At 51.5% G+C, this 24,966-nt stretch overlaps 1 protein-coding gene across 1 annotated transcript in view; it reads left to right on the top strand.

Annotated features, from left to right (window-relative positions):
- Positions 1-15,802, top strand: part of LOC148116171 (rano class II histocompatibility antigen, A beta chain-like) — a 55,803-nt gene extending 40,001 nt beyond the window's left edge. Inside the window, exons 3-4 of the mRNA XM_087885411.1 lie at positions 15,047-15,328; positions 15,726-15,802. Of these exons, the coding sequence (XP_087741537.1) occupies positions 15,047-15,328; positions 15,726-15,802 (359 nt within the window). The remainder of the gene's footprint in view (positions 1-15,046; positions 15,329-15,725) is intronic.
- Positions 15,803-24,966: the final 9,164 nt, after the last annotated feature.

Below are 24,966 nucleotides of genomic sequence, written 5' to 3'. Positions count from 1 at the left end.
AGGCAAGAGGATTACAGAATAAGGGCATTCGCAGATGATCTGGTTGTTACCCTAACACAGCCAATGGAATCAATAATCCAGATGAAAGACATTATACAAGATTATGGTACAGTATCAGGTTTTAGGTTGAATCAGAAAAAAACTAAGATGATAGTTAAAAATATGACACAAGATCGACGACATGAATTTCAAAACAAGGCAGGTTTTGAGATTGTACCAAAGGTTAAATATCTAGGAGTTCAGGTTGCAGAATCAAACATTAAATTGTTTCAAAATAACTATGAGGTGTTGTGGCGAGAGGTGCAGAAAGATATGGAGATGTGGAAAAAACTGCAGCTGTCTTTACTTGGGAGAATAGCAGCAGTTAAGATGAACATTTTGCCAAGATTTCTTTTTTTGTTTCAAATGATTCCGGTGCTTAAAAGTGATAAACAATTGAAAGTGTGGCAAACTGGAGTGAATAAGTTTGTCTGGAACGAGAAAAAACCGAGAGTGAAATTGAAAATCATGCAAGATGTTCCAGAAAGGGGAGGTCTTAAACTTCCAAACCTACAGTTATATTATGAAGCAGCAGCTTTGACTTTAGCAAGTGATTGGTTTGGAAGGAAAAAGACTGGAATACTGAATATAGAAAGTTTTGATCTTGAATTTGGATGGCATGCTTATTTATTCTATGATAACAAAGTGGATAAAGTGTTTAAAAGCCATATACTTAGAGATTCTTTGATGAGAGTTTGGAAGAAGCACCGATTCAAATGGGATTATAAAATACCGCTATGGCTGGATCTTGGTCATATTATGTGGAATACAAATATAATGTCACTCGGGGGGTTTTTATACAAAGAGGTTCTTTTTACAGATGCGGGCAGATGGCAATTGAAGACATTACAGACACTGTTGGACGAAGGGATTAACTTAACTTGGTTTCAATATAATCAACTACAACTGAGATGGAAAGAGGACCAAAAAATTGGTATTATGTTGCATGAGGAAGAACTGGTTAGACATATAAAAGAGAAAGGTCCAATGCATATTAAAAGACTTTATAATGTTTTGTTAGAAAGGGACTCAGAAACTGAATTAGTTAAAGATTGTATGATTAAGTGGGCACAAAATTTTGAAGAACCAGTGATGTTGGAAACATGGGAAAAAATTTGGGTTCAGAATGTCAAATTTACACAGTCGCAGAATTTGAGGGAAAATTTTTACAAAATGTTTTATAGATGGCATCTAGACCCTAAGAAACTGTCGTGCATGTACCCTAATGTTCAGCCAAAATGTTGGAGGTGTGATTGTACAGATGCTACATATTATCATATTTGGTGGACCTGTAAGAAAGTTAAGGCTTTTTGGATAAAAATTTGGTGGGTCATGCAGAATATTTTGAAGAAAAAAATTCAATTTTCTCCACAATTGTTTCTATTGGGTATAGCTAAGGGTTTTACAGTGGACGAAACAAAGTTGATTTTGTATATGATTACAGCAGTGAGATTGTTGATAGGTAAATATTGGAAAAATGAAGCTTTGCCTACTGTTCAAGAATGGATTTTGAAGATGGCCAGTTTCGCTGAGATGGCGAAGATTTCAGCATATTTAAAAGACCGCTCACAAGAGACTTATGAATGTGAATGGAAAAAGTGGATAGATTATGTGCAGAACAAATATCAAACTAGGAAGTATCAAATAGCTTTTTATTGATAGTATTGTATTATATTATATTAAGATAGAAATATTTGAACTATGTGAAGATGAAAAATAATACGGGGGTTGGGGGGGTTTAGAGCTCAAGGTTTTTTATATACAGGGGATAATGATGGGGTATATTCTATGGAAGTCCGGGGGGCGGAGGGTTAGGGGGGGTTAGGGAGGGTGGGTTGGGGAGTTTGGGGTGGGTTAGGGGGGCGAAAATGGGGTGAAAATGTAATTGTAAAACTTTTACAATAAAAAAAAAAGAGAGAGAATTGGGGCGGCGGGGGCAAAAGGAAGAGGACATTCTCCTCCGGAGCTGGCATGAAAGACCCCCAAGACTGAAGGGATTCCCCTCCCCCACTTTCTCCGCTTCTCTCTCTGCGTTGAACTATCTTCTGCATCGGGTGAAGTCAAGGGAGGCTCTGCCCGGAGACCGATGACGCTGCAGAAGGGAGGATTCCCATTGGTCCTCCTGCTCTTTCTGGACTCTCCCTCTTCCGAAGTCCGAGGAAAACTCCTCCCCCCCTCCAGACCCTCCGATTCCTCCTCTGGGGCTGGGAGCGTCTTTCTCCCCCCTTTGGGGCGCTTGTGGGGAGCCTTCTTGGGAGACTCCTTTGGGTTCATCAGTTGGAACCTGGACAGGCTCTTCTTCCTGACCCCCCTTCTCCTTGTGAGAATTCACACAATTTCTGGCCAAGTGAGCCCAGGCTCCCCCCTTTGCTGCCACCCCCATCGTAGCCCCGTCTTCTCTCTTCATATGAAGCATCCCAGCCTTTTCCTCCCTGAAATGGGCGGATTCTCTCTCTATGTGTCCCCGCCTATCAACCACCCCTCCTGCAGTGTGGGTCTGCCTTGGGGGTGGGGGATGAAAGGGAAGAAGAATTTATTATTTACAGGAAAAGTGTCTCTTTATATTCTGATTTTCTTCCCCATCTCTTTTTCTACAGCACTCATGAATTAATCCTACTCTCCGATGCAAAAGCATATTTTTTATTTAACAGCTGATGACTCTTTGTCCTGTTTGCAACCTGTGAAAAATGGAGGCTGAAGGTGGCAGTTTTGGTGGAGGAGGAGAATGGCAGCCTGGACCTTCTCCTGCTGAGACACAGATACACCCCAGCTTCCTTTCAGGGCCGCTCTTTCTTGTGAGGGAGGGGTGGAGACCATCTAGACTGTCCCCAGGGATGCTAGGTGGACCTGTCACTCCGGACCCCTCAACTCTCCTGGCTTTGAACCCACAGCAGCTTCATCTACATTATTCTTCCTCCCACTCACTTCCCTTCCCTTCGCTTTGCTATAAAAGAATAAACTTCAGATGTAAGAAAACCCTGGAATCCTCCCTTCCTCTTCCTCCTCTTCCTTTTTGCTGCCCCCGCAGGAGGCTCCTCCCTCCGCTGCCTCTGGATCCACCATCCAGGCTACTTTGGATCCGACGCCAGAACTGGTTCAGGAGGAGGGTGGGCAGATCCAGGGAGGCGAAGGGGCACGACCCCCCTTTCTGCTCAGAGGCCCCCTTGCTCTGCTTCCCCTCAAGCCCCCTTTGGAGGAGCAGAATGGCAGCAGGCACGGTCCTCCCTGAGCGTTTGTGGGGAGCCATTGGGGGGCACCCGAGACTCCCCTACATTCACCCAGCCATTTCAGCCATTTCCCTCCTTCACAACTGGAGGGTCCTGCCCCATTTGGGCACCCAATGGCTCCCTCCTTCTTTGGGGCTCAGATTCCAATGGTATAGAGTCTCCTGCTCGATGGTATAAATGGTGTAGGCCTGAGCAGGAGGTTGGACTAGATGACCTCCAAGGAATCCATCTGAAGCCGTTCCTGGTGCAGAAGACATTGCCACGGAGGGGAAGACCTGCTCTCTGTGGGAAAAAGGGGGGGATTTCAATGGGGCAGCCCTAAGTGGAAGACCTCTCCCTTCTCCCCATCACCTCTAGATGCCCCTAGACAGCCCTCCAACTGAGCCTCGCCCCCTCCAGAGGTCATCCAGACTGACTCTGCAGGACTCCAGGGGCCTCAATCCCCGAGGCAGAATTTCCCCCTCTCCTTCCTCATCTGGGGTCTTGGGGCCACCACAGGAAGAATAATGTATAAGAAATAACCAACAGAACTGAACAGAAGAAACACGAAAACCTCCTTCAATGCATTTAATATAAATGAGGGGAAAAGAGGGATGGGGGAATATTCGGAGCCTCCCAACCAACCAGAGGAAAGAGATGGAAGTTTCTGTTACTTAGTTGAGGCCCGGAGGAAGCTCCCCCCAAGAGTCATGGGGGGCTTGGACTCCCCTGGCCTCACCTGGGAGGCAGGTTCTGGGCCTGGTGGAAGAGGAAAGAGGCTCCTGGGAAACCCAGCAGACCAGAGGCCGCCTTGAAAGCAGCCCCCCCTCCTTTCCCCCCATACGGGGCCTTTGCCACCAGGGGAGGGGAGACCCTGGACGGGGCCTTCTCGAACCCCCAGGGAGCCTTTGAGGCCGCCCCTCCCCCTCCTCCTGGCCCCTCCGATCCTCTCTCTGGGAGGCTCCGGTCAGCAGAGAAGCCTTTAAGGTTCATCAGAGAGGACCCAGGAGAGAACTAGGGAGACTGTGGCCGGCAGAAGCCGTGGAGGCTCTATGAGGAGATTCCTTCAAGGGCAGAAATTGGAAGGTGTTTAAAGAGGCTGCAACGAACGGACAAGACACGGATGGGAACGAATAAGCTTCTACTGTCTCTGCTTATATTCAAAATATAAGGGTTGGAGTTATCTATCCATCCATCCATCTACAGTATATATCTGTCTGTCTGTCTATCTATCTATCAAATTTATGTAGCCAGCCATCTCACAACAAGTGACTCTGGGTCACATACAACAAAAATAAAAACAGGTATTTACATGAAAGTATTAAAAATATTTTAAAAAGAAGGAATATTGGGCGAAGAGCCATTGTAACTTCGAACGGTCACTAAATGAACCATCTTAAGTCAAGGACTCCTTTCTTCAATGGGCTTTAACTGAGGGAGAAAAGGACCAGAGTCCTATAATGAGGTTGTGGGGAGGGGCCCCTTCAGCCGCCTCCAATGGGGCAGAGGACCTTGTGGCTGCCCCACCTGCAGACTCAGCCATGGGGCGGAGGAGGAGGAGGAGGGGAGTCCCTGAGGGAGAATGGAGGCTTGTTGCCTGCTGGATCCTGGCCGGTTCCTCAGTTCCGCTTCGGAGGAGCCCAAAGCTTCAGGCTGGGGAAGCGAAGCCCAAGCGCCTCTGCAGCTCTTGGGGGATGGAGAAGGAAGGGCTGCTCTGGGTGTGTGTGTGTGTGTGTGTGTGTGTGTGTGTGTGTGTGTAAGAAAGAACTTGGAGAAGAGCACAATATTTGGGGGGTTGGAAGCATGAAAGGGGCCCAGAGTTTCTGCCTGGGTCAGGTGAGGGGTGGAGGCCCCACAGAGGCTGCCTGGATCTGGGGCTGACTGTGTGCGAGTGGCTGTGTCAGATACACAACTGTGGGGCAGATGCTGGGGTGGACCTGGCTCTGGGCTGCTGAGGCTGGTGCTGGGCCAGGGGGGAGTTGGACCCCTCCAGCCCCCCCATCCCTGGAAAGGACCCAGGCCACCTCTGGACCCCCAAAGCTCTTGAAACAGGATCCGGAATTCAGGATCTCTCTAAGCCGCCTTTGCGTAACTCACAGGAACCTGAATCTCCTCCAAAGACTAGAAAAAAAAGTTTTCTATGGATGAAGTGAAAGAGGAGAAGAAGAAACAGAAGGTCTCCTTTTGGGATAGTTTGTGGGGGTGGGGAGAGAGATTTCCAGACTGTGATGGTGAAAAGGCTGTAATCCTATAGTGGAGGAAATAGGATCCCTGAAGTCCTCATGATTTCTATTAAAATTCCAGGTTGTTCTATAAATTATAAATTTATTCTTTGGTTTAATATACTGTCCCTCCGTCCATCCTTCCTAAATAATCCTGAAACCTTTTCCAAGGAAGAAAATCCGCTCAGATCCTCTGACACATCATATCCGTGGATATGGATTTTCTTCTCCTTCTTTTGGGAAAATGTTTCCTCCAACTCCCCTCCAGAAGAACTAAATTCATCTCAGAGGCTGATTCTTAGGACTTGGGAGTCCCAGGACTGATTCCTCTCCCCCTAAAATCCCCTTTTCTCTCACGATCCCTGCAGGCAAAACGTTGAGTTCCCTGGCAAAGAAGAAACGGCAGGAATGGAGAATCTGCTACTTCATAAAATAAAATGTTTGTGAGATTTATTGAGCTTAAAGGTTTATTTCAAATCACGGCAGAAATTTGGAAAGGAGGGAAAAGTTGCATTTATTTGGAAACGATATTTCTCTTCAAAAGACGTTTTGTACAAACACACCTACAAAAGTTGGAGGGAGTTGCGGACAAAAGCTGACTTTGTATAAATATATAAAAGTATGAAGGCTATTACTTAGCGCATTGTAAGCCGCCCTGAGTCTCCCGAGAATATAAATATAAATCATATAAATCAAATTTTAAAAAAAACCACCCTCAAAATTTCCAGGGAGGAAAAAGTGCCTTGAGGGTCTTTGGCTGAGAATTTGGGGGGGGGGGACGGAGGAAGAGCCGCTGCTCAGACGGGGAACCTCCCTGAATTCTGGGCTTGGGCCGGAAGAGAAGGGGGGATGGGGGGGTCTTGGCTGGGCTCTGGGTGGGAGGAAACTCCACTTGCGACCCTTCCTGGAGGGGGAGACCGAGTGGAGTCCCACTCCTGCCCTTGGGATCTCCCTCGCTCACTTGGGATCTCACAAGCAGATCCCAGAGTGGGGCAGCGTCTCCTGGGATCACCCCTCAACTGACAGAAGCCGAAGCCCAGAGAAGGTGGATCAGCCTGGAAGGGCATATGGGATCTGACCTGGAAGGGATCAGGAGGGATTTCCTGATCCTGAGAACCAATGAATCAATGGGGCAGCCCCCCCACCTGGAATTGTGTGGGGAGAAGGGGGGCTGCATCCCCGGAGGCCACGGGGCTGGACTAGAAGATCTCTAAGGTCCCTTCCAGACTTTGAGTCTCCCCATCGGCCGTCCCCCCCAAGCCTTCCACCCACCCATCCCCTCCTGCTTGTGGGGGGAGGGGAAGAAAGGCTGGGACTGTCCATAAAAGAGGAAGCAGCCGGAGACCCTCCAGACTCTGGGCTGAACCCCCCACAGGCTCCGCTCCAGCAGTCCTTCAGGGGGAGATTCTTCCCCCCCCTTCTGATTCACCCCCCCCCATTGAGCTCAACAGCAGCCATTCTGGAACCCAAACCGACCTGAACCCCACAGCGCTGGGGGTCAGACCTCCCCTCCGGCAGCCCCTGTGCCAGGAAGGAAGGGGGTCAAAGGTCAGAGGCTTCCTGGGGGTTTCACCTGGGGGCCAGGAAATGTGGGGAGGGGTCAGTGTGCGTGTGTGTGTGTGTGTGTGTGTTTGTGTGTGTGTGTCCATAGTCACCAACTCATCCCCGCCCCCTGCAGAGTCCAGAGTCTCTATTACTGGACATGCTGACTGCAGCAAGAATTCCTTCCATGGAAAGAAACCTCCAGGATGGAGGAAGGGATGGAATGAAAAAGTGGGCAGAGATGCGAAATAAACTTTTTGAAAGAAGAGATTTCCAGCTGTTTTTCTACCTGGAAGCCCCTTCTGGACTTTGGGCAGAAAAAAATGAAATCTGGACTTCTGGGATTTACTGATTAAGTTAAGTGGTTGGTATAGAAATGGTTAATATTTACTTACAGAAGAAATAAAAACAGAGACTAGATGGGAGATTGGAGGAGAATTGGGGGGGGCAAAAGGAAGAGGACATGAAAGACCCCCCAGATTGCAGCCCCCCAAGACTGAAGGGATTCCCCTCCCCCACTTTCTCCGCTTCTCTCTCTGCGCTGAACTCTCTCCTGCATCGGGCGAAGTCAAGGGAGGCTCTGCCCGGAGACCGATGACGCTGCAGAAGGGCGGATTCCCATTGGTCCTCCTGCTCTTTCTGGACTCTCCCTCTTCCGAAGTCCGAGGAAACCTCCTCCCCCCCTCCAGACCCTCCGATTCCTCCTCTGGGGCTGGGAGCGTCTTTCTCCCCCCTTTGGGGCGCTTGTGGGGAGCCTCCATGGCTTTGGCTGGGCTCCCCCTGATGCTGCTGCTGGGGGCGCTGGCCCGGATCCCCGGGAGCGAAGGGGGGGAGGAGACCCCCGGTAAGGAGGGGGCTGGGCGGGGGAGGAGGGGGCTGGGAAGGGGGAAGGAAGCCTCCAGCAGCCTCGATCTCTGCGTGGTCTCCTCCCCCTTCCTCCCCACAGCCCCCCCCCAGGAGGATGAGAGAGGGGCCCTAATCCTAACCCTTCCCCCATGTAGGCGAGGTGGGGGTGGCGGCCTCTCCTGTGCCTGGGTGGGAGGGGGCTGCAGGGAAAGAGGAAGGGGAGGAAAAGCGAAAGAGGGAAACTGAGGCATTTTCAGCCCTGAATCCCCAGAAGGGAAAAGAGGCATTTGAGCAAAAGTCTTTTTCCTTCTTCAGAAACTTCACTTTTTCTTCTCAATCTCAACTTTGACGCTTTGAAGGTCAGGCGAGAGGGGGGCTTCGGGCCCTTCTGGGGAGCCCCTGAATTTGGGGAGGAGACCAAGAACCCCCCATAATCCCCCTGGAGGGGAGGGGGAAGGGAGGGAGGAGGATGTTGGGGGTCTGAGTTGCTCCTCGGAAACTGGCTCCCTTTTGTGATGGGGGCGGGAGACCCTCGCTTTGAGCGGCTCTTTTTGGGGAGGGGGAGAGGAATCAGGAGTCCCCCAAAGGGAGGGAGCTGGGCTGAAGATTCGGGGGAAGAAGAAAAGGGGGGAGAGACGGAGGGAAGGTGAGGACTGAAGGGCTGGGAGACCCCAGGAGGGTAGGTCTGGATGTCCTCATTGTGGCCCCTACCCAGATCCCCTCCCAAAGGAAGAGAGAGTGGGGGGGATGGAAGCTACTTTCCCTCCAGCCCCTCCCCCCATCCTTCCTGCCCCTTGAGATCCAACCTTCCCTGCAGAGACTGAATGGGATCGCTGGACTGGTTGAGCTTCTGCCTGCCTTTTCCCACCCCTCCCCCTCTTTCCTCCCCTCCCCCCTCCAGACCCCCCCAGGAAGCCTCCCTTCCTCTCTGGGACTGAGAGAGTTCCCGTTCCCTCCTCCAGGGGGCGTCTTCCGCCAGTCTCTCTCGGAAGGTCCCCCGCCACCCTCCCCCTTCCCGCGTAGATCCCCCCTCCTCTCCCAGTGGCTGGGAACGATGGGCCCTGGAGTCCCTCCTGACCGCCTTCCCTCCCCTCCTCCTCCCCCTCGCAGCCCATTTCCTGGCCCAGGTGAAGTCCGAGTGCCGCTTCCTCAACGGGACGCAGCGGGTGCGGTTCCTGGACAGGCGCTTCTACGACCGGCAGGAGATCTATTACTTCGACAGCGACCTCGGGAAATACGTGGCCGTCTCTCCGTTGGTGCAGCCCGATGTGGACACCTGGAACGGGGATGAGCGCATCCTGCAGTACCAGAAGGCCTCCGTGGATCGCTTCTGCCGGCACAACTACAGGGGGTTCAGCTACCAGGCGGCCAAGGCGGAGGAGCGGGTGGTTGGCCGGAGAGGTGAGTCTGGGGGGGAGGGAGGGAGGGGGGCTCTTCCCTGGGAGGGGGAGGCCAGGACCCCCCTTTTCTTTCACTCCTTGGGATCCTCCCAGGTGGAGATTTTACTCATTTATTTATTTATTTATTCTACACTCTCAGATGGACAAAATCTTCTTCCCAGGCTCCAAACTCTCCTCCTGTCTGGAATCTGGGATCCCTTCGATCCATTTCCCCCCCACAAGAAAATCCATCCAGATAAGGTTTTTTTGGGGTGGGGGTGGGGGAAGGGAATCCAGCCAGGTCTCTCTCTCTCCTGCTCAATACTGGCAGTCCTCCACTTAACAACAGTTCGTTTAGTGACCGTTGAAAGTTACAACAGTAGTGAAAAAAAATGACTTATGACTGTTTTTCACACTTACGACCGTTCAGACTCCCCAGGGTCACATGGTCAAACGGACTCAGACTTGTGACGGTCACAGCGTCCCAGGGTCACGTGACCCCCTTTTGCGACTTTCTGATAAGCAAAGTCCATGGGGAAGCCAGATTCACTTAACAACCTTGTTACTCATTTAACAACTGCAGTGATTCACTTAATGACTGTGTTTTGTTTTTTGTTTTGTTTTGTTTTTATTGGATTTATATACCTCCCTACTCCCGAAGGACTCAGGGCGGTGAACAGCCACAGAATAAAACACATAAATACAAAAATTTAAAATAGAATAAAAACGAATTAAATAATTTGGCTGAGACAAATTTAAAATACCCAATAATTTAAAAACAAATTAAAATTTACATTTAAAAGGGGAAAAGATTTAGGCCAGGCCAGCTTGATGAAATAAGAAAATCTTGAGCGCGCGACGGAAGGTGCACGGATCCGGGATCCTCCGTATCTCCAGGGGGAGCTCGTTCCAGATCGTAGGCGCCCCCACAGAGAAGGCTCTCCGCTCTCCCCATTGGACATTGTTTGGCCAATGGCACCCGGAGGAGCCCCTCTCTATGGGAGCGTACTGGCCGGTGGGAGGCTATTGGTGGTAGTAGGCGGTCCCATAGGTAACCAGGTCCTAAGCCAAGAAAGGTCGTAACATGGGGCAAAATTCATTGAACAAACTCCAACTGGTGCAGAATGAGGCTCCAACTGGTGCAGAATGCGGCCGCGCGGGGGATTATGGGAGCGACGGGGCGCTCCCATGTGACTCCTCTCCTGCGCGAGCTGCATTGGCTTCCGGTGGACTTCCGGGTGCGCTTCAAGGTGTTGGTGATCACCTTTAAAGCGCTCCATGGCTTAGGGCCGGGGTACTTACGGGACCGCCTTCTGCCACCAATAGCCTCCCACCGGCCACTTCGCTCCCACAGAGAGGGCGTCTTCAGGGTGCCGTCGGCTAGACAATGCCGGCTGGCGACCCCCAGGAGGAGAGCCTTCTCTGTGGTGGCACCTACCCTTTGGAACAATCTACCCCCAGAGATACGAGTGATCTCCGACCTCCGGACCTTTCGTCGGGCCCTAAAAACTCATCTCTTTCAGTTAGCCGGTCTCTCTTGATTTTATGATTTTATGGTTGGTTTTAAATTTTGATATGGATTTTAAATTGATAAATTTTAAACTATGGGCCAAATTTAATTATTTTAAATCTATTTTTAATCGTATTTATGTATAAATGTTTTTATTTTGGCTGTTCACCGCCCTGAGTCCGAAAGGAGAAGGGCGGTATAGAAATTCGAATAATAAATAAATAAATCTCACTTAGCAACAGAAGTCTTGGGCTCAATTGTGGTCCTAAGTCGAGGACTCCCTGTATCTACATATATATTTCTCTCTATCCCTGATTCATTTCTATCCTATTCAGGAACCTCCCGTCTCCCTCCCTCTTCCCACCCAGAAGCCCCTCCCTCTCTTCCTCTGCTCCAGAAATCCTGCTTTTGGCACTTTGGGATAAAAAATGTGGGTTTCATTTTACCCAAAATAAAAAAATAGAATTAGCAGATGCTTTTTCACCTGTCGACCCCTTTCTATGGATCTCCTGCTTTTCTTTCATCTTTCTTCATTCAGAGTCATTTCCAGCCCTTCAGCTTTTCAATCCAATAAGGAAACAGATGAGTAACAAAAGCAGCTTAAGAATTTGTCATCATGATTCAATCCTTAAACCGAGATGTAAAAACCCCAATGATAGGAACCCTGATCGCTTCCGTTCTTCCTTCCTGGGGAGGCTCCTGATTTGGGGGGAGAGAGTCCAAAAACACCCACAAAGCTTAAAACTGAATTTGGGGTCATAAGAAAGAAATTGGGCCTCCATTCAGCCCTGAAGCCTCAGATTCTTTCCTTCTCCCTTCCAGATTCCTTCAATGTTGCCTACATTTCTTTTTCTCCTTTTATTTCTTTGTCTAATAAAAATCTTCTATATTTCTATCCACTGATGGGGTTTCAGAGGCCAAGCAAGGATTTTAGCTGCCCTTGTTGCCATTCGGCCTTTCCAGGGAAATTATATTCCTTTTATTAGAATCAGAGAAGTCTTTAAAGCATCATAACTTAAGAACTGGTTAAGTTGAATGTTCCCATTGTGACTCCAGAGATTCTCCAAAAATAACGTCTCACCATAGAATCCAGTAAGATCTTTCTTCCATAAGAGGAAAACCTCCAGATCCTAAGAGAGAAAAGCCTCTTGGAGCATTTGCTCCTTCCGGAAATTATTCAATATTTTAGGGGAACCAAAAGAGATTTTGCTCTCCACATATTCAGTCTGGAGGCAAAACTCACTTTCACTCCTAAATTCTTCCCTGCAAACCTGGGAGGATTTTAAACTGCCACATAAGATGCATTTGGAAATGTTTTTACTACCAAAGAGGATATTTTCATGGAGATAATAATATTCAACTGTTTAATTTGTTTCTGGACAATATTTAAAGTTTAAATATTCAACCACTTTGATTCATTTATCTAGTGATTTTTCATAACCTCCGAAAGTGCCCCAAGTGCCAATTGTGTTGGTGTTGTGAGTGTGTCTCTTTTGTGGGCCTCTCAGAGACTCCCTCCCTCCTCCCTCCTTCTGGGGGTCTCTGGGGGGATTTTCCCTTCAGGGAAAGGAGCTTCATCAGCTGCCCAAAGACCTCAAAGCCCATCCTCCCCTCCTCTTTTCCTCCCTCCCCTCCTCCCTTCCTCCCTCTGGTTCAGGGACAGGACCAAAATCTCTGGATGGTTTGTTGCTTTAGCTGCTCACAAGCTTCATCCACATAAATAGAATGCATTTTTATTATAAATCCAAAATATTGATCCTGAATTTCATTGTGATTCATATAATTTCTTCTTCATCTAAAGTATTATTTTTACTTCCATGAAAATACTTCAGACAAGAGTCCAATAATTCTCCATTTATTGAAAGAACAGGAATATTTATTAAATTCCATGTATTTAGAGCAAATTGTTGGTGCGGCTCCAGTTTAGGAGACCTGAAATCACAGGATGTTTCTTGAGTCTCTTTGGGGGAATTTTCTCTGTTTTTCTTTGACTTCTGAGCTGACTTTTCTCTCCGGAGAGATCCGGGCGTCTCCTTCCCCCGAGAGGCCAAAGCTTTTCTCTGGCCACCAAGAGAGGCTCCCAACCTTCCCTCAACTCTCCCCAAAATTATATATATGTATATATAGAGAACTTAATGAATCCTGCTGAATCAGTCTGCCTGTGGGTGCTTTCTGGATTTGATTCTTACAAGAAACTCTGATTTATATCTGTGTCCTATTTTACTACATTAGGCATCAAGCTTGATATCAAAAAGAAATCTTGAATGACATGATGTGGGGCAGATAAAATCTACTTTGTCCTCCTGCTGTTTTAAATCAAGAGGTCTCTATTTGTCTATTAAATTGGATTCCTGGATGGGCCGAGGGAGAAAGTTGTGTCCCTTGGTAGGAATTTAAAAGGGAAAAAAAATACCTTTTTCGGATCCAATTAAAATCTCCAGCAACTCCCATCTGGCCAAATTGGAACCCCAAAATCTTCACTTTTGCAGTATTGTAAATAAGGAGGTTTGGGATGGGCTATAAAAATAAAAATGTAAAAATACCAAATTGCAGCTTTAAAATCTGATCCTTCCATTTTCTTGCTAAAAGTCTTTTTCTCATCCAAAATTTGCATTTCCTGTTTTGTTTTTTAAAAAGGCCATTTTCAGTTTGTAAAGCCTCTGCCTTCTTTTAGCAATTCCACAAAGGCCTTTAATGTCCCAAGAGGCAAATGGGATTTTCCTGGAAAATAAAAACAACTCACACCTGAAATGCTGCTATTTGTCTGCATGGAAACCTGACCAGATCCCAGGTTGGAATTACAAAGAACCATTTAAAAATGGGTCCTTCTTAAGCATTATAGAATTTACTGTTAAGAAGAAAATCCCTCAAGAGAAAAAAAAAATGGTTAGCAAAGGACTCTGGGCTGGAATGGATCTATGGTCAACTCTCTTGGGGGGCTCATCCAGACTAACCCCCCCCCCATTAATCCATCCAAGAGGTGTGCCAGTTGGAGCATTTGCTGAAGGAGGAGATCCAGATCCAAGATCCCCTCTGGATCCCTTCCCCACTCCCTGCCCCCCTCATCCAGGGCAGAAGCTTCCCTGTGGGAGTCAGAGGGACCCCTCCCCACCTCCTTCCCCAGGAATGGCCGGTTCCTGCGGCTGGGAAGGAGGCCGGCTGGGTGGGTCTCCCTTTGAATCCCCCCAAAGCCCCCCAGGAAGGATCCTTGAGAGAGATCATGAGATCCCCCAAAACCTCTTCTGCCCTTCCTGCTCTGAAGGGGGGATTCAGGGTCTCTCATCTTCAATGGGGGAGAAACTTTTCCTTCAGGGGATCCTGGCAGTTATGGGGAGCAAAGGGCTGCCCCCCCCCATTGGGCTCCTTTGCCCTTTCCTTAAAAATGCCTCTTTCTGTTGAGGCTGCCTAAAATTGGGGGGTTTTGCAGCCACATCACATTTTGCACTTTTCCCCCTGAAATCTTCTGCTGATTTTTTTGTTTATTTCTGCATCTTGTGGATCCTAAAGGGAGAAAAGGGAAAATGGAAGGAGAAATTTTCTCTCTCCAAATAAAACCTTTTGAAAAGTGATTGAAACACCAAAGAAAATTGGGACAAAGATCTTCTCTTCTCTTCTCTTCTCTCTCTCTTTCTTTCTTTTTCTTTCTTTCTTTGGCAAGCTTGGTGGATCACCTTCAGGGCTGCTCATTTGGCTCCGTCCTCTCTCCTCTCCTCTATAACCTCCGCATGAAGCCGCTGGGTGAGGCCATCCGTCACCAGGGCTGGAGGTCTCCTCCGTCTGCTGATGTTATAAGGTTTCAACTCCACCTCTGGGGACCCAGGAGATGCTGAGGCTGCCCCCTCGAGGGTCCTGGAGGCTGTGGGGGGAGGGGCTGAATGGGGGATTAGGGGCTTCGGCTGAACCCTGGAAAGGCCAAAGGGCTTTGGGTGTTGGGAGCCCCAAGATGGGGGACTTTAACCAACTTCCTTCCGGGTGGAGCTGCATTGTCCCAGAGACCCAGTTGGGAATTCTGGAGGTTCTCCTGGACTCCCGGAGAGCAGGTGGCAGTCACGGCTAGGAGAGTGTCTGTGAGACTTTGGGTTAGTTGTGGCCACTTTGGCAAATAAATTTAATAAATAACTAAGTTTACTAAACAAACAAACAAACAAATATTGTGGTATTAGACCTAATTAAAAATCTGATTTCATTTTCAACGAGATCCCAAGACTCATCCGACTCGTGCTGCGTCTGTCCTTCCCGTCTTCTGTGTTATTTCTTTCCTGTTGTGTCTCTCATGTGCCTCCTTCTCCTCCTTCCCTCCAGCCAAGCCCACCGTCTCCATCTCCCCCACCAAGATGGACCCCTCTTCCCCCAACACCATCCTCCTCTGCACCACGACCGGCTTTTACCCCGTGGAGATCGAGGTCCAGTGGCTGAAGAATGGGCGGCCGGAGGAGGAGGGCGTGGCCTTTGGGGAGGAGCTCCAGAACGGAGACTGGACCTACCAGCTCCAGGTGATGCTGGAGACCCAGCCCCAACGGGGGGACGTCTACACTTGCAAGGTGGGACACGCCAGCCTGGAGGTCCCCATCACCGTCCAGTGGGGTAAGCCCCTCCCCTCCCTCCCCTCCTGGTCTGTGGACCCCATCCTGCCCTGAGAAGGGGGAGAGACCCTCCCTGTGGGGAGAGTCGGAATGGACCCTCCTGGGGGAAGGTGGGCCTGATCCTCCTGCTCAGGTGAGGCTCCTTCTCCTTCCCCAGAGCCCCGCTCCTCCAGCTCTGCCAGGAGCAAACTCTGGACGGGGATCATGGGGGCCGTGATAGGAGTGGCCTTCCTGGCTGTGGGGCTCTTCTCCTACCTGAAGAGCAAGAAAGGTGAGTCTGGGGGGCTGGAGGAGAGGTTGTGGGGAGGGGACCCTCTAGGGGAGGCCTCTCCTCAAGCTTAGCAGGTGGCCAAGAGGGTCTCCCTGAGGAATGTTTTTGGCAGCTTCACTTATTTGAGGGGCTATAAGTGAGGATCACACAACCCATTATGGGCTATCGATGGGGAGGGATCCCGCTGAGTCCTCCAGCCCATGAAGGGTCCTGATTGGGTCTTTTTCTCCTTCCAGCAACTCCCATCCAACCTCCTGCAGGTGAGTTTCTCCTCTTCCCCCTCATCTCAGCCTCTCTTAAGAATTATAGGTGGCTTTTAAAATTCTTGTTCCTTTTAAAAAAAAAAAAACTTGCCTGAACAATATCTCCTTGTTGTGGATAGAGCAGTTTTTTGGATTTTGGGCAACATTTCTTTACAGAGGTCTGAAAAAGTATTGCAATCAAAAACAAAAGCACACACAAATTTTGCATTTCACCCCGGGTGACACCCATGCTACTATGCACTGCGGTATTGTAGGCCACTTCAGCAAATGGCAGGAGATCTGCCCAGCTAAATTGCTGATAATGAACTTAGCATCTCAGGTATTGTTCTGTCATTGCGTTCGCTCGTTCTATACCTCCGTTCGTCCTCAGGTGGGAGGCGGAGCTAAGCCCTTGAGATGAACCTATCAACTTAATGAACTCCCTCCAAAACTTCGCCCTGAACTGCACCCCACCCTCCGGTCCGAGAGGATCCTTCTTGGCTCCCCATACAGACTCATTTGGGTTCATTAGTTGGAACCTGGACAGGCTCTTCTTCCTGACCCCCCTTCTCCTTGTGAGAATTCCCACGATTTCTGGCCAAGTGAGCCCAGGCTCCCCCCATCGTAGCCCCGTCTTCTTTCTTCATATGAAGCATCCCAGCCTTTTCCTCCCTGAAATTCTCTCTCTATGTGTCCCTGCCTATATCAACCACCCCCCTGCAGTGTGGGTCTGCCTTGGGGGTGGGAGCTGAAAAGGAAGAAAAATATGTTATTTACAGGAAAAGTGTCTCTTTATTTTCTAATTTTCTTCCCCATCTTTTTTTCTACAGCACTCATGAACTAATCCTGCTCTCCAATGCAAAAGCATATTTTTTTCTTTAGTCGCTGATGACACTTTGTCCTGTTTGCAACCTGTGAGAAATGGAGGCTGAAGGTGGCAGTTTGGGGGGAGGAGGAGAATGGCAGCCTGGACCTTCTCCTGCTGAGACACACATACACCCCAGCTTCCTTTCAGGGCCTCTCTTTCTTGTGACGGAGGGGTGGAGACCATCTAGGCCAGGGGTCCTCAAACTACGGCCCGCAGACCGAGTACGGCCCACTGACACAATGTATCCAGCCCACACAGTGGTGGGATTCAGCCCCGCCCGCTGCCCCACCACTCCCACCCACTCCTCGCATGGCTGGCTTTTCCTAGCTGACAGGTGCCCGGGGAAGAGGTGCCTCACCTGCTGTGGCTGTCAGAGGGTCCGGGGGACGGCCAGGGACTGCATGGTCCTTGTGTGGCAGCAGGGACTCCACAGCTGGCCCTCCGAGAAACAGGCAAGGTGGCGGCAGCAGGCCGAGGGGCGGGGGCGGGTGAGGCACGTGATACGGATCACACGCCTGCTCCATCCCATGTGGTTGGGACAAGGCCCATGGTTGTCCGAGGCATCCAGCCCGCGGGACGGCATTCCTCTCCCCTGCGCCTCTGTCTTTGGCTACTGCTCCCATTGCGGGGGAAGACAAGGTGAGGAGTGGGGGGGGGCTGCTGCCTACTGCCTCCCATCTCTTTTGCCCTGCAGTTGGAGATCACGTCACTGCTGGTCATCTCCTTGGTCCCCTCGCGGGTCTTGCCCTTGGCCCATGCATGAAGCATGTTCCCCTCACGCACCCAATTGCAGCCGTGGGTGCACAAGAGGGGCGCTTTGCCAGCAGACCCTGCAGGAAATGGGGAGGGGAGCCCGGCCTTTCCCTCTCTGCTACCAGACAGAACATGTGGGGCCATCTGGGCTTCCCTGAAGCATCGGAGGGCGGGGGCGTGGTAAGAAGCAGCACTCACCCCAAGGCTGGAGGAAGAGAGCCTTTGAGCCTTAGGCACCAGTTTGGGTGGCGCCTTGCCAACTCGCCTGCTCACACGGAAGGAGGCCCGGCTACTCCCGAGCCATGCCTTCCCGGAATTTGGCTGCAACCCTCCCTCTCCAGTGGCGGAGAGGCTGTCCTCTTTCAGGAGTGGGCAGCTGAGCGACGGTGGGGGGGGGAGGGAGAAGGCAGCAGCTGTTGCAGTGCCTGTCACTGCGTTATTTTATTTACCAGCTGAGCTTCATATTTCTGGACTATCTGACTTTCCGTACCTTGCCAAGAATTGTTATCAAAAGTTACTACGCATGTCTGCATTCTTTCACTTGCTTCACACACTCTTTCCTTTGTTCTCTTGCCAGAAGTGCCAGTTGCTGAAAGGCAGCTGGCCCAATTTATTTTCAAAATGTAACAATTATTTTTCTTAGTTAGTGAGGTGTTTTATTTTCTTTATAACAAATAAATGAGTTTTATTAGAAACTTTTCTTCGCGTTTCTTTTTCAGAATATTGCAACAAGGAATAAGCCACGATCCATCCTCTAAACCAGGGTGATTTTTTCCCAGAGCCAAAGATGGGATTAATCAATGCCCTGACAGCCCCCACTCCCTAGATCGCTCGCCTCTCACCAGTCCCACTTTGCCAACAGGTCCATGAGCTCGGAATGGAGATGCGGGGTGGGGGGAGGGCTGCAAGGCAGAAGGGACCGCAGGAGGAGCTGCGTCACTCGGGCAGCGTCCCGAAAGCACTGTGGAGCTGCTGCCTCGCAGGACAGGGCGGGGCGCTGCTCTCTCTGCTGAACAGCCCCAGTGAAAGAGGCACATCATTGGGGGTCTCTACTCCTGGCAGCTCCTGGGTGGCAACTCCACCGCCACTCAGCAGACCTGTGCAGCCTGAAGGAGGCGAAGAGGCCAGTTAGAAAGGCTGTTCCTCTCGAAAAACCACCAAGGCTGTCAGCAGCTTGGCCAGGTCCATTAGGCTGCGGCCACGAGTGGGGAAAGCTCGATCCCCATTGGTGCTATGGCTGCCCAAGTCCAGCCGGGATTGCGTTCCTCCACCCCCCCCCCCACCCCCCACCCATCTCTGCTGAGCCTGGGCAGCCAAGACTCCGATGGGGATCTGGCTTCCCCACTTGCGGTGGCCGCAGCCTAATGGACCTGGGCAAGCGGCTGACGTTTCTTTCCTGATAGAGAGATGGGAGGGAGAGAGCGAATGGGATGGGATGGAGCAAGGTTTCTCTTCCCCACCCCCATTTGCTCTTCTAGGAGGGAGAGAGAAGGAGAGGGAGAGAGAGATGGATGGATGGATGTGAATTGCTGCAAAACTGAGTTTTTTGAAGTGGCCCACTAGACTTGTAAACAATTTTAAAAACAATCTAGTCAAAAGAAAAGTCAAACAAAAGCAAATAAAAGACTCCCAGGAGGAAAACCAATTAAAGTTTCATTTGTGTGTATTATTTAATGGACTGCTAAATTGGCTGTGCCCACCCAGCCTCACCCGCCCAGTCACATGGCCACCTAGCCACGCCCACCAAGTCACATGGCCACCTAGCCATGCCCACCCAGTCACATAGCCACCTAGCCACGCCCACCCAGTCACATGGCCACCTAGCCACGCCCACCAAGTCACATTCCCCCCCAGCCACACCCACCTAGCCAGTCCGGCCCTCAAAAGTCTGAGGGACCCTGAAGTGGCCCCCTGCTCAAAAGTTTGAGGACCCCTGATCTAGACTGTCCCCAGGAATACTGGGCTGACCTGTCACTCCAGACCCCTCAACTCTCCAGGCTTTGAATCCACAGCAGCTTCATCTACATTATTCTTCCTCCCACTCACTTCCCTTCCCTTCGCTTTGCTACACACTGATGTGAACAGATACGCTTCTACTGTCTCTTCACAAATAAAAATATTTTAAAAAGAAGGAATGTTAGGCAAAGAGTCACTTTTTTCAGTGCCGTTGTAACTTTGAAAGGTCACTAAATGAACCGTTACAAGTCAAGGACTCCTTTCTTCAATGGGCTTTAACTGAGGGAGAAAAGGACCAGAGAGCTATCATGAGGTGGTGGGGAGGGGCCCCTTCAGCCGCTTCCAATGGGGCAGAGGACCTTGTGGCTGCCCCACCTGCAGACTCAGCCATGGGGCGGAGGAGGAGGAGGAGGAGGAGGGGAGGCCCTGAGCTGCCCTGAGGGAGAATGGAGGCTTGTTGCCTGCTGGATCCTGGCCAGGTCCTCAGTTCCGCTTCGGAGGAGCCCAGAGCTTCAGGCTGGGGAAGCGAAGCCCAAGCGCCTCTGCAGCTCTTGGGGGCTGGAGAAGGAAGGGCTGCTCTGGGTGTGTCTGTGTGTGTGTGTGTGTTTATGTGATGTCAGGAACAACTCAAGAGAGAATCAAAGTCTTGTGGGGGAGGGGAAAGTTCTGCTTTGATCAGGAGAGCGATGGGATCCCACCAGAGTCTCTCTGGATCTGGGGCCAATTTTGGGTGACTGGCTGTGTCCAAACACACAATTGTGGGGCAGGTTCGGACTCTGCCGCCTCCTTCAGCTGCAGGAGGGACCCAGTTCTGGCCTGCTGAGGCTGGTGCTGCCCCTCCCCCCATCCCAGGAGAGGATCCAGGCCCCCTCAGGATAGGCGCCCTGTGGGATGTCTGCCTGCTGCAGCTGGGAGAGGGTGGGGGCTCTGATCTGGCCTCACCAACCATTACCTGGCATTTGATCCTCAGCCCTCAACAGCTGGCAGCTGCCCAGCCTCCGATGCCCTCACCCAGCTGAGAGAGATGGGCCTGGTGAGCCTGAGGATGGGAGACCACCAGGAAGCCTCTGGGCTGCTGTAGAGGCTGAAACTCCTCCAAGACAAGGAGGGAGAAGCTTCAGGCCCTCCTCGAACTCCCCTCCCTCAAAAGATTCACTTCCCGTTCCTCTCTCAGCCTTGCCTGATCTCCCCGAAACTCTCCTCCCCCTCCTCCCTTTCTCAGTTCCTGCCCTTTGGAAGACCTCATGGGAACCCAATTCCCCTTGTCCAGAGAGATTGGAAAAGGTTAAAATGAGTGGGGGTCTCGCCTTCCTTGGTCCTTGCCCCCACCTCTAAACACAGTAGCCTGTTAACCTTTCCCACCTTCCTGAGGCTCAGGGCCCAAGGAAGGAATTTTGGGGTCTCCAAATTCCTCTTTACCCTCCTCCCCCAGAGCGATCCCCTTTTTCCTGCCAGTCTCAAGTCAGATGCAGGAGGAAGCATCAGGAGAGGAAAAGCTGCCCACGGAGAGCAGGACGGAAAACGGGGGGTGGGAGGGAGTGGGGAGGGTGCGAGGGGGAAGAGTGAGGGGGAGGGGAGGGGAAAGTAAGGGATAGGAAGGAAGAGCAAGGGGGGAATTAGGGAGAGGGAAAAGGGAGGGGGAGGAGGAAGTGGGAGTGGCGAAGGAGGAGGGAGGGAGGAGAGGGAGGGGGAGGGAAGGGGAAAGCGAGGGGGAAGAGTAAGGGGGAGGGGAGGGGAAAGTAAGGGATAGGAAGGAAGAGCAAGGGGGGAATTAGGGAGAGGGAAAAGGGAGGGGGAAGGGAGGAAGTGGGAGGGGCAAAGGAGAGGGAGGGAGGAGAGGGAGGGGGAGCGAAGAGAGTGAGGGGGAGGGAAGGGGAAAATTGAGGGGGGAGTGAGGGGGAGCGGGGGGAGGGGAAAGCAAGAGGGGGAAGCTGCAGCGCCGTGGAATTCTATTTCTGACTTCCAGAAAGTTGAACGTCCGTCCCACCCAATGAAAAATGGAGCTTTGGGAGCGTCATCCGTCTCCAGGCAGAGGAGCCTCCGAGGGGTCCTTTGGGGGAGATGGTTCTCGGAGGGGCCGGGGGATGTTCAGCTGTTCAGCCTGGATTTGGCCTTTGTGTCCGCCCATCGAGCCCTTCCGAGGACCCGGGAGAGGCGGAGGTGGGAGTTTGATGGCGCCAAAGGTCTCCTCCTGGCGGGATTTCAGCAGTTGCAAGCAGAGCTGCCTTCCGCAATTGACTGAGGGGGATTTGGTCAATGCCCGTGGTGTCACAAGGGCTGCTCCAGATGTTTTGGGATCGGTTCCAACCTCCTGCAGGTGAGTTTCTCCTCTTCCTCCCTCACCTGAACCCCAGGGGTTTCAAATTCCTTCAATCTTCTTCTGTTTCTCTTTCTCTGAGGTAAACGAAGCACCTTTGAAATGACCCCGCAAAGCCCGCTTGCTGTGGATGAGACAAGTTGCTGAAATTTTGGGCAGCTTTTCCTGAAGGGACCCCAAAATTCAGTGCAATAAAACGCAGTGAAATCTCACTTGGATCGTTTCCACCTTTTGGGAAATTGCTGAAGGGAAGGGAAGGGAAGGAGGGGGGCTTCTTCTCACTGGGGGAAGGGGAGGGAGCACCCCAGGTTCATGGGCTGCACTTCCTGACCGGCCCTCTCCTTGTGACATTTGACACAACTTCGGGTCACTAGCACTTAACAGCACTTAGTCCGCTGCTCCACCGAGGCTCATGGAAGCTGCACCCCACATGACCCCTGGGGGGGATGTGGATTGGATAATCCTGACCGGACGATTGGGGGGGGGTTAAGGATTGCTTTCTATATGTGATTTTCGCGCCTTTTGCCTCAGAGTTTGCTTTTCTCTGGTTGCCTTCAGTTCATGCTCAGGAAAAGTCCCTTTCTCTATGAAACGGGAGTCGGGGTGTTTCTTTCGTGAGTGCTGAGAGGAGGCACGCCTGGCATTAAGCGAGGTCTGCAATTAACAGCCATCCCGGAAAAACTCCCGTGGGGGCTGAGCAAAGACCAGGAGCAGATGGGAGCTGCTGCTTCCGCGACTTCCCCGTGGCTGGGAGGCTTCGGGACGGATGGCTGATTCACAGCCGGAGGAGAAGCCGGAGAGAGCCCGATGGTCGCTGGGCGTGGGGAGGTTACTGGAGCTGGAGAAGACCCCCCCAAGGAGCAACAACTACCAGAGGCCGAGGCGGAGATGCTGCCTGGCAGGAAGAGCAGAAAGAAAATCTTCTGACCACCCAGGCTCTGCAACGACTGAGAGAGGCGACCGAGAGTCGTAGAGCCCGCGAAAGGTACGCATTGCCTGCCAGGGGGGAGGATGGAGGCCCCGGGGGTGAAACGGAGAGAGCCCAAGCCCCGGAAGAGACCGCTCAGGCCTCCGGAACTCAAGCGGCTGCTGCGGTCCAGGGGGTGGGAGGGGGAGGGGGTGGAAAGGGAGGGGGAGTGGACGGTGGGCCTTCTCCTGCTGAGACCTACCAGCTTCTTCTCAGAGCCTCCCTTTCTTACAAGGGGGGGGGACAGGAACGGGGTGGAGATCCTCTAGACTGACCCGGGAACTCTTGGCCTGCCTGTCCCTCCAGGCCCCCCTCCGCCATCTCTCCTGCTCAGCTGAGACCCCCATTCAGACCTCACAGCCGCTTCACCTGAAATCCACCTGGCGCTTAGACAAGTGTGGAGGCCACTGGATCCAGGGAGATTCCCGAGGATCCGCATGATGAGATCCACCTACCGCTATCTATGGAAATCCCAAATCCAGTTCTGGTCACCAGGAGAGAAAAAAGATCTCGAGACTCTAGAAGGAGTGCAGAGAAGAGCAACCGAGATGATCAGGGTTTTGACTGACCCTCTTATTGGAATTATGATTATGCGATTATTATTCCTCTGTTGCTTTGCATTGACACTGAGAGCTTCTGCACCAGAGACAAATGATTTATGTGTCCAATCACACTTGGCCAAAACAGAATGTTCTGTTCTGTTCTGTCCTGTCCTGTCCTGTCCTGTCCTGTCCTGTCCTGTCCTGTCCTGTCCTGTCCTGTCCTGTCCTGTCCTTGCACGAGCATCATCAGAGACCCCTGCGGCCCCACAAGCACTAGCCCCTCCCACAAGCTCATCCCCTCTTTCCCCCTCCCCCTGGTCCAGGCCACCAAAGGTTGGGGACCCCTGGGTTAAAGGAGGGCCCAGATTGTTGGGGGCCAGAGGCTGACTCCCTAAACTGCCGAGAGAGGGCCAGGAAGCCCTGGGAAGCGGGATAGAAGTCTAAGGGCTTCTGCTCTCTAGGGAACCCCCTCAGTGCCAAGGCAAGTGGAGTCGGCTTCAGGGAGCATCCGTGCCTTTCTCCTCTCCCTTTGGGGCTGCTTCAGAGGTGGGTTTCAGCCGGTTCGGACCAGTTCTAGAGAACCGGTAGCAGAAACTTTAAGTCGTTCAGAGAACCAGTCAATACCACCTCTGATTGGCCCCGCCCCCATCTATTCTCTGCCTCCCGAGTCCCAGCTGATCAGGAGGAAATGGGGATTTTGCAGTATCCTTCCCCTGCCACGCCCACCAAGCCACGCCCACATAACCGCTAGTAAAAATTTGGGAATCACACCACTGGGGCGTTTGTGGGGCAGCATCCATGGGCTCTGCAGGGCTCCTCCAGCTGTTGATGGGGGCGGCGCTGTCGGGGATCCCTGGAAGAGAAGGGGGGAAGGAGACGCCGGGTAAGGAGGGGGCTGGGAGGGACCCACGGATGCTGGGGGCCGAAGGGGGAAAAATGGGGAGGAGACCCCCAGGGGAGACTTTGGGAAAGGGGTCGGGGGCAAGAGAGGCAGAGTTTCCAAGCCCGAATCAATTTGGAGCCCCCAAAGTTTCTCCGCTAAAAGCGGAAGGGGAGGGAAAGCGAAAGAGGGAAACTGAGGCACTTTCAGACCTGAATCCATAAATGTCACCAAAAATATAAGAAAAAGAATTTTAACTTTTTCGTCTGAATCTCAGATTTGAGACTTTGAAGGTCAAGCAAGAGTGGAGCTTCTTCGGGGGAGAATTTGGGGAGAAGACCAAGAAACCCCTCCCCCACCCCATAATCCCCGATTCCTCAAGCAGGACCTGGAGGGCGGGGGGAGGGGGGGCTTTGAGAGAAGGGTATTTGGGGGTCTGAGTTGCTCCTCGGAAATTAACTCCCCCAAACTCTCCCTTTAGCAAAGGGGGCGGGAGACCCTCCCTTTGAGGGGGTCTTAGGGGGGCTCTGGGGAGGTTTTGGGGCAGGACAGGAAACTTCAACTGATTATCTCAACTAGGAATCTTTTCTCCATCTTTCAGGATCCCTTTTCATTTCTTGCTGCAATTGGCTTGAAAACAGAACTTAAAACACAGAATATTATTGAGGAGTGAAAAGGGGCCTGAGTAACCAACGTGAATTTCTTCTCTGCGCCGAACTATCTCCTGCATCGGGCGAAGCCAGGGAGGCTCTGCCCGGAGACCGATGACGCTGCAGAAGAGAGGATTCCCATTGGTCCTATTGCTCTTCTGGACTCTCCCTCTTCCGAAGTCCTAAGAAAACT

The sequence above is a fragment of the Pantherophis guttatus genome, chromosome 2, assembly GCF_059756535.1.
Source record: "Pantherophis guttatus breed Tessera chromosome 2, ASM5975653v1, whole genome shotgun sequence".
In the NCBI taxonomy this organism is placed as follows: domain Eukaryota; kingdom Metazoa; phylum Chordata; class Lepidosauria; order Squamata; family Colubridae; genus Pantherophis; species Pantherophis guttatus.
The sequence above is the reverse complement of the archived record's forward strand: the minus strand, read 5'-3'. Positions and strand labels throughout refer to the sequence as shown.